The sequence below is a fragment of the Panicum virgatum genome, chromosome 2K (genome assembly GCF_016808335.1).
Source record: "Panicum virgatum strain AP13 chromosome 2K, P.virgatum_v5, whole genome shotgun sequence".
In the NCBI taxonomy this organism is placed as follows: Eukaryota; Viridiplantae; Streptophyta; class Magnoliopsida; order Poales; family Poaceae; genus Panicum; species Panicum virgatum.
Genome location: NC_053137.1, coordinates 34,279,944 through 34,289,714, shown reverse-complemented (window position 1 = coordinate 34,289,714; position 9,771 = coordinate 34,279,944). Strand labels below are relative to the sequence as shown.

Genomic DNA, 9,771 nt, shown 5'->3' with positions numbered 1-9,771 from the left:
GAGCTAGCCAAGATCAGTAGGAGACCATTGCAGCCATGTTTAAACGGCCACCCGCCATAATCCGTTGCTACTTTTGTCAATCTATATACTTGAATAAATTAATATGTTATAATGTTACATGTGATGCTTTTTGACATATCTATATAAAAAATATCACTACAGCTCATTATATTGAAATTTTAATTAGTGTCATGTGTCAACCTATCGCAGGCGCATGCCGCGCGGGCCACCTTAATTTGCTAGTAGCATGAAACGAATCAGATGATGAGGGCGATATATAGCAGTTTAATCAATTCATTCATAATTTGTAATAACTAAAAGTATGGTCACTATAAATACACATTCACAGAATCAAAGATGCACACTTAGCTTGGGACTTGACCACTACACCGGATCGACTAATAAAAAAAAAGGCTGCTGCTGCTGCTGCTGTCAAGCCTGCTACATGCCTACATCTGATCGCCAGCACCCGGCCGGTCCTCGCCCGCTACACCGCGGTTGCAGCCGATCGACGACGCCGGTGGGTGCTCCTCGACATGGTCGCGCCCGAACGCGCGGACATGGTCCCTGAGCGAGCGCTTGTGCTTGAAGTCGGAGCCGCAGGCGCAGCGCCACCGGCGGCCGCAGTTCTTCTCGTGCGTGCGCCAGTCCCCGCGCACGGCGAGGGCCTTGCCGCAGCGGCGGCAGAGGAAGGGCCGGGCGCAGTGCCTCCGCCGGTAGTGGGTCTGCAGGGTCCGGAAGTCCTTGAGCGGCCGCGCCCGCGGGTGGTCCACGTGGCTCCGGCACCCCGGCGCGCAGCAGAAGCACGGCAGCCGGAGCATCGCCGCCGGCTGCGCGCCGCGGAGGGAGTCCGGGCCGCGCCGGTACTGGGACCCGTGCCCCCACATGTGCATCTGCACGGCATAGGCATGTGTAGTAGTATATCGAGAGAGAAATAAAACAGTAAATTGGTAGCCATGATTTTCAAAGATCATGCATGTGAAACACATCAAGAAAAGTAGCCAAATCAAATCGAGGGGCAAAATTAAATCAGTTGATGGCAGACGACGTGTAAAAATTTGTTGCAGCAAAGCCAGTGTGTAGTTGCTCGCAACAGAATCAGACAGGAACTGTGTTTTATAACAACCATAATAAAAAGGAAGCAATTAAGAACGAGATTTACGCTACATCCCTGTGTATATTAGCATGGTTATAACTTCCATTTGGTAGATATATTGATATATGCTGCACGGTCTGCGCTCCATACACACGTGAAATACAGCCTCTTCTCTCTAGAATTTTAAAGATCAAGGTCATCGTCGATCAACATATAATTCACTCAGAAACAACATGAACATGATATTGGATCTATATTTTCTGTAATGCTCAACCTTAGGTCATTGTTAATAATATAATGCAATAAGCTTATGCAACAAGGAGTTTATTTCCAAGAATTCTGCTATATAGCCATGCATATACTCTGCAGCCTGCACATATAGATCTCTCTCTCTCTCTCTCTCTCTCTCTCTCTCTCTCTCTCTCTCTCTCTCTCTGTGTGTGTGTGTGTGTGTGTGTGTGTGTACTTTTTCGTGCTTGGATCACGTCATTCCATGAGAAAAATATATGAAACAAACACAAATTAAAGATCATGACGATGGGACGAAGCATGCACTACATCTGCGCTGGCCAATAGTGGAAAGCTCAGAGAGGAAGTACGCACTACCAAACCTCGCTGAACCACACAAAAAGGCTTCTGAATCTACGATGCTAAAGCAATGGTGTCTCATGCATGATCTGCCACACAGCCATGCATGCCCCCCCCCCCTCCCCCCCCAACTTATTAGCTTGGCCCCCATTGCACATGCATCATGCAGACAGTAGAGAACACGTATGACTGAACAAGATTCCCCAAGCTACTGTACTGTGCGAATCCTCATGGCGTGATCACGCATGCATGCCATCTATCCATGTAGCAAATAGCATATTCATCAGAAGCACACATCAGCCATGATCTGCTTGTTTGTGATCAAACAAACCTGCAGGTTGTTGTATCTGCTGAATGTCTTGCAGCACACCGGGCACGTGAAGAGCGTGGGGCCAAAGAGGATCTGAGCTGGGGTAGGGATCCAATATTTTCCCTTGGTAAGCTTCCCGATGGCGAAGTACTCCAAGCAACGGCCGTCACCAGCAGCACCCCCTTCTGATCCCAGATCTTCGTATTCTTCCACCTTGTTATCGCCAGCACTGGCGACGGTAGCACTAATTTTAGCAAGATTGAGGGGGAGATCACGGTTTGGAGATGGGGGTCCAATTCGGAGTTTGATATCCACATCCTCCGTAACCCGCTTTTCCTTCTTCCGCAGCCCATCATTCTTGTGGAAGTGGTTGTAGTCATGGCTTCGAGGTAGGAGGCTGAGAAGAGGGAGTGCTTCCTTTGTGAATGCAGGAGGGGGTGGAGAGACCAAGCTTCTTTGGAACCAGAGGTGTTCTATGTGAGGCCTAAGGAAGGTGTATGGGTTGGCCATGGGGAGCTTGCGCTTGAAGAGGGATGATTACTTGTGTTGGAGTGGACGAGCACTGCACCCAGAAGCTACCTTATACAAAGGGTTGCTGGCCGGAGAGAGGCTGTCACCCGTGATGTGTGTATATGACTTGTGCATCTACAACCTTGCAGCCCTTGTAGCAATCTTAGCTTCTCCGTGATCCGGGTCATTCTATTCTGTGCAATAGTCATAGTCTTCTCATTCTGTCGTCTTTCTTTTCCATGGAACAAAGCATACAATGCCCGAAAAACGCCTGAATTTCTCTATGGTTTGGGCCCTTCAAGTGGCATGTATGCAGTAGTGTGCGGGCAATTTGCAATTGAGTAAAGTGTACCAGAGGTCCATCAACTTCGAAATTGCATTTTTGGGTCCACAAACTTGTAATTTGTGTCACTTAGGTCCACAAACTCTAAAAATCCAATCTTAGGTCCATAAACTTGTAATTTGTGTCACATAGATCCATACCCCTCCACCTAGGCTTCATGCACTGATATCGCACCAACATGAGGTGCCCACACGCTGCTGGAGTTTCGCAAGAAACGTCAAATTTGAACCCCAATTTTTAATCGTGTGCATAGGGAGAGGGGAGAGAGGAGGGATGAAAAACTTATCTTGGAGCATGTATTAGGACTCAAATGGGGATTATGGACCGCTCTTGGTGAGTTTTGGAGCTTAGATCCTGATATGACCTTGTAATATGGGTAGAGAGGAGGGGGTGATGTCCTGGGAAAGGTGGAGAAGGTCACGGAGGGACTCAACAACATATTTATCGTGGTAGAGGATATTATGTCCTCCGTGGTGCGGTTGACATGGTAGCGTCAAGTGTTGTAGCGAAAAATCTCGTGATGTTGTTAGACTTGGGTCAACCCACAGTGGTTCTCGATGAGGGATTGAAAGATATTTATGGACAGTGATATTAGAGCGATCTTTGAGGGCACGTCTGTGGCCACATGGCTGCTCATGAATGAAGTTCATGGGTCTAAAAATGCCCATTCGGAGTTTACGGACCTAAGTGTATAAAATACAAGTTTATGGACCTAAAAATGAACTCTTAGAGTTTATGGATCTAAGTAAAACAAATTATAAGTTCATGGACCTAAAAATGCAATTTTGGAGTTCGCGGACCTATCTGACACACCTTTACAAATTGGTGGACCTCTGGTGCGTTTTACTCTTTGCAATTCTACCTCTAACTTTGATCCCCAAGGGCACCTTAATTTGTCCTCCTTTACTCTTCGCAAAATTGCCCCTGCTTTGACCCATTGCCCCCTAGCTTTGCCACTGCCTACCATCCAAATAAGTGAAACTATGGCCAGTTGTGCGTTGACTTGGTCAAAGTAGTGGCAGTGGTACAAAGTCGAAAAAGGGCCAATCATGCAACTAGAGGCCAAAGTGAAGGAATTTATGCAATTGTTTTTCTTATATCTTCTAGTCTGTGTTCAACTAAACACAAAATGATTAACAATCAGTTACCTATCATTTAGCTATTATTGGGCTAAATGGTTGATAAATGTGCTAAACAACCGTTTAGCAGATGGTTCTAGTACTGTGTCAATGATATATTTGTTGTGTTAATCAAGACATATTAATATTGTTAGATAGCTCTTACTAGTGTTTTCAATTAGATAGCTCTTACTATTGTTTTGAATCTTCAGTTTTTTTTGGTAATTTAAGGACCCATAAGTTTTACATTTTTGAGAGCTAGGCTTTTATCAATTATTGATATCATATACTTTAATAAGGTTTTGAGTTGTTCAAATTTAAAATAAGATATGAACTATATTTTGAGATGTATAATTTAATTTGTTTTGCTAAAATAAGAATGTAATACACAATATGTTAGGCCACTCAGTGCATAGTTTAATGGCACAGTTAACAAAACTGAGAACTAAGTAACTGTGTCGATTAAGTTTTATGGGGATGAAACTCCCTCCTTCTCTATCCTGTCATGTCAGCAAAACTGATGATGTGGCATAGAATTTAATACCATGAAACCTCCATTGCTATCACTGCTCGTATCACAATAGTGCAATTACTTTAGAGCATGTGAAGAAGTATTACCATAAACATGTTTCTTCTGCAGCTTAGCATGCTCTTGCATTGCATTACTTAGAAAGGACCAGACTCTTGTAAATATTACAATGTCATATAAATACTAATATCAAAAGCATGATTTCGAGTTTTGATTTTGGAGAAAGCATGCTAGTCAAATTGATAGTGTGAAACAAAGAACTGTTTCATTTGTGCTCTTGCGGGAAACAAACAAATTAAACATGATATTCCAAATTTTATCATTAGACATCAACGTGAGTGTGAACTGGCAAGATGAGGGAAAAGCCTGTGCTTGACTTTTCCAATCCTCAGTACTGATATATATGTATACTCTAGAGTTTCTTCCCAAATTATTATGTCTGCTGACACGGTATCTTTTCAGCCTTTGCAATCGATGGATCAGGACACAGAAAGTTTATAAATATGATATTTACTCCTTGTCAGTTGGTTGAAATGTTGTTTATCTGTCAATCACCATTCGGAGCCGCCAGATCGAGAATGGATGCTTGGATTTCATTGAAGTGTAATCCATGTAAACGGGTCCGCCTGTGTGAGTTGTTAGCGCCAGTTCCAGTGTTATCAGGTTGCTTGAGTGTTAACGGGTTTGGCCTGTTGTCTTCTCTTGCTTTGTTCATTTCCCAATTCACCGATGGGCTAGGGTTCCGCTGCAGCAAGCCGCCACCGTCTCTTCCTCTCCGGCAGCAGCACCCTTGATCCCGACTAGATCCAACAACCCCAGGTTCTCCTCTCTTATTTCCACACTCTCATTCAGAAATCGTGCCCGTGGAGGTGCCTTGGGTGACCTCGCTCATGTTGTGCGCCAACCCGTTCATGTTCTGGATCCCCAAGTGTCCAAATCCTCTGTGCTGTTGCCCTTGCGTTTGAGTTGGCCGGCGGCCGGGTCATGTCGTACCAATGGCTGAATGTCTTCGCCGTTTGCACCCTTGCTAGTGTCAACTTGAGCCCGTGGCTTACAGACCCTGCCACCCTGGTACGGCGCCGTAGGTAGCACTATGGACACGTTGTTGATCAACCACTTGATGGTTGATCAACCACTTGATGTGCTTGTCCTGTCTTCTTTTGAGTGTTTAATTTGGGGCTTTCTTTGTTGTTTTTTGTTTGGTTCGTGGTCTATAATTATTCAATTGAGTTATACAGGGGCTTGATTTTGTGTGTTTGTGATGGCTTGATTTTGTGTGTTTGTGATGGCTTCAACAATCCCCTCGCTTGTCTTGTGTGGCCGAGTTAGTAGGTTGGTATATATCCAATATGTTCCTCCCTGATTTTATTTTTTTTAATATTTGACAGCTGCTTGCTTTGCAACTGCAGGTATGCGTTGAAGAAATTTGGCTTACAAGGCAGACACAGGGATGCCTCAAGTCTCCTTATCTGCTTGCTCTGTAGAGCAAAGATTTTGCTAGGACTGTGCTAACTATTGTGAATAACCCACAGAAATTGCTGAAATATGGGTTCGCTCAACTGGCATTAGCTGTTAACTTGCATTCAAACTTTGTTTTGCATCGAGATCTCAAGGTCACTGACTATTAATATTGTACAATTTTCTTCTTTTTCTGGCAGTGCTCAAACATAGTTCTCACTAAAGAACAAAACAGTTGTGTTGGTTAATTTCTCATGCTAATTCGTAACTTCACATTACCACATTTATTTTGCAATGCACTATTTTTGTAGTTTTAATATATATTCCATTTCTAGGAGATTTTGGCCTAGCCAAGACTTCAAAAATAGATGATTTAGCCTCTTAATATTTTTCTCTTATTTCCGTTTTGCTCTTGGTTCAAAATATTTCTAGCTATGTTATGTTTGTTTTTATTTCATTTCATCCTACATAAGAAACTGAACCACATATTTGACTAATCTTTTGTATATGTTCTATTTTTATTATTTTATCTTCCTTGCATATCCTGGTAGTCTTATGTTCTAGAATGATGCTTCTTAGGTCCTGGAAACACCAAATTACATGTGCACAGAGATCCTTGCAGACATTCCTTATGAATTCAAGTCAGACACCTCAGATTGGGTCTCTTGGTAACAATGTCTAGTTTATGTAGAGATATTTAAATAAATCAATGTTATACACCTACTTTTAACTGATATATGTCTGTGCAGGATGTTGTATGTATGAGATGGCTGCTCACGTACTCATGGACCTGCTTTTCAAGGCTTTTTGTGAGTTCTTATTTGACTTGCACCCCTTGCATTGGTATACTATTAGTTAATACTTATCCAGAGAAGATTTAATATTTTGTCTGCCAGTGGATGCCTTAGTTGCGAACTGTGCTCAGGTCCTGTTTCCAACAATGTTTCATTGCTTCTCCTTTGTATGTGGAGAGAAATCGATAATAAATTTTGAGACACATCCATCTATAATATGTAAATCAATCAACTAGGGAAAATGTGCATGTGTCATTATAGATTGATAGAAAATGAGAATCACCAATTGATTCAAAAATCCCTAAGCTGCCTACTCTTTATAGTAAATTTTTGACATGTGCGTTGTGTGAGAAGATTTCATTTGTGTTGGGAAATATTCACTTCTCATATTTACCCATTTTATTGGGTGGTGAGACAGCTAGATGAGCCAATTTGTTGGACCAATGCGGGCCATCTCTTTTTTGGAGGATTCCTCTTCTTTGCAGTGATTAGCAGTATGCTATCCAATGAATCTCAAATATATCAACTAGTCACTTGTGCTTTAAAAATTTACATTGTCATTATACTAAATTCACAGGTAAAAGATTTTATTAATTTCAATATTCTTCATATATAAATTTTCTGTATTTATTAGATGTTATGTGTCTATTAATTATTTTGTTAAGTACTTATATCCTCGCCCAATCCTCTGGAAAACTTGCATGGTCGTTGTATTAAGTTATTTTTGTAGTATTTTTTATCCCAGTTTTTGTGTATGCCTAGTAATTGTAGATGTTTCCTACATTTTTTATTACCAATTGTTATTTTGATATCTTTAACTAGAATTTTTTGCTTACACTATAATTTTTAACTTGATGTCAGATTCCTTTTTATATAGATAACATTTGGCAATTAATTGCAATAAACTATAGTATATATTACTGGAGGGAATTTTATATGTTTTATAACATTTCTATCGTTAGTTGTAGGATCTTTTAATGTGATAATCTAATCAAGTAGATAAATGTATAATATCATACATCTAGTGCCACTATTTACGTCCATCATTAAATCTATATTTTTTATTGGCCTAACGTGGTTTAGAACTTTCTTGTAATTTACATGCAAACTTTTAAGATTTTGTTTCAATGGAAATTGTACATCATTATGGGATTTTTATTTTCAATGTTGCATTTGTATAATACATTTTCTTCTTACTCCCCTTGTACTTCATTTGTAGTTTAAATTAAAATTTTCTCTTTGAAGGTTGTTTAAATTTTTCTTTCCTATAGTAACTTTTCTATGTATACCTAAAATGTTTCATTTCATGCAGATCAATCTTTTTTCATATGATCAGTGTGGTTGAAGTTTTTTGCTTCCACCACATGCAGGCAAGGTATGTTGCTCTATGTTTTTGTTCAATTGGAACTGTGTTATTTCCTTTAGTTACATATTTTCTAGTATTCATTTCTTTCCTCATAGTGAAGTATATGTTATATGCATTTACATAATTGTAAATAAGTTAGTTTATATATTTTTGGAGGTTCTCTCCACAAGTTTAAGTGCAAGTGTTTGCTCAGGTGTACTATATTCCATATTTTTGTAAAGTGCTACCATCTAGATGTTTTAACGAATTTTATACTGCAAATTTTGAGTATATAAATACTTACTTTTCTAGATGATAAATGAAAATATTTTGCCCTAGAAGGATAATAAAATGAATACATACTTCTGTATACTATATTTTTTTATAGACAAAATTGAGAATAAAATAACATTACTTTTTCTATCTACTTTAGTATTCCCTAAAACGATAGTTAGTGTAGTTTTCTTCATCTGCAGTAATATAACTAAAATATTTTTTATTTTTGAGTGTAGTTTTCTGCATCTGCAGTAATATAACTAAAATATTTTTATTTTTGGAGGAATTCTTACATGTTTCATAATCTTTTTACCCAATATTGAGTGAAGAAGGGAGAAGAGATCTAGGGAAGATCTCAGTACATTGTCTAGGAGAGAGGACTTCCAAAAACTTACCATGTGTGCTATGTTGCTTGTTATTAGGATTAATCTATATAAGCAAACATATATGAGTTTTTTTGTAGAAACCCATATATGATTATTATGTTGGCAGCTATAGTATCAGTGTCCAATGCGCGTCTAGCACCTTGCGGTAACCTGATCCTTCATGTTTTTCTAGTTCATTTTGTGCCGCACCAATTTTATTAGCCTGTTCGGTGCCCTGAATGTGGATCTTAGACTGATGTTTTCTTCCTAAATGTTGCATGCATACTATGTCTAGACTCAGGCATCAAGGCATTTTCAATACCAGTTCTAGAGACAGTGACTGTGATCCCTATGGTATGTTGATCGAAGAGTTCCTTTTATCAAGTATTTCTTTCAAATTTGTGAGTAATGTTAATTCTAGGACTGTTTGATTCATCAAGAAAAATGGCTTACTGGTGAGGAGCAGCCATCACATCAGAGGATCTAAACTCTAATCTGGTATGATGTATTGTGATGGATTTTCTGTTGCTATTCTCTTTCTTTGAATAACTGCTTGTTTATCTGATAGTTCACTGCCATCAAGTCTAAGCCTCTATGGTCATGATCAACACCTGGCCAATCGTGCCTTCTCCTAAGACCCAATACCAGATCAACTAGTCAGACATGGGTGAGAGGATGGGGGGAATAAAAAGTCAAGATGAACCAAAGCATGGAATTCAGTGAAGATGCACTAAAAAGTTTGAGTTCTGTTTCTGTGTATGTGTAATATTTGTTTATGTGTGAAATGGTTGTAAAAATTGAACGAACATAAAAAAATATATTTGTTATGCTATAGGTAGCTGGGACTGTTATTGGGCTCAAATTTTTGTAGTGGCAGTGGCAGCATCAAACAGGTACAAAAACAGCCAAATAGCCTAAACGGGTCTGAAATAGACAGAGGACCCGTTAGTATTGCTCAACTCCTTACCGGCTTTGTAAACTACAAAAACGTGCCTAATATTTGTTGTTTCAAATCTTTAGTAGGCGAGCAATAGTGAGT

The 9,771-nt window shown here is 39.9% G+C and overlaps 1 protein-coding gene across 1 annotated transcript; it reads right to left on the bottom strand.

Moving 5' to 3' along the window:
* Positions 1-276: 276 nt before the first annotated feature.
* LOC120674036 (zinc finger protein WIP2-like) lies at positions 277-2,629 on the bottom strand. Its single transcript, XM_039955101.1, has 2 exons — positions 2,016-2,629; positions 277-893 (listed from the first exon to the last, which is right to left on the bottom strand). Exons 1-2 carry the CDS (start codon positions 2,502-2,504, stop codon positions 450-452), a joined length of 933 nt encoding a protein of 310 aa, XP_039811035.1. The 5' UTR covers positions 2,505-2,629; the 3' UTR covers positions 277-449.
* Between the last annotated feature and the right edge of the window lie 7,142 nt (positions 2,630-9,771).

Bases quoted from the DNA above. Each gene is read 5' to 3' on its own strand.
- LOC120674036 (XM_039955101.1), bottom strand. From the start codon at position 2,504: ATGGCCAACCCATACACCTTCCTTAGGCCTCACATAGAACACCTCTGG. The intron at 894-2,015 runs GTTTGTTTGATC...TATGCCGTGCAG, and splicing joins GCAGATACAACAACCTGCAG to ATGCACATGTGGGGGCACGG.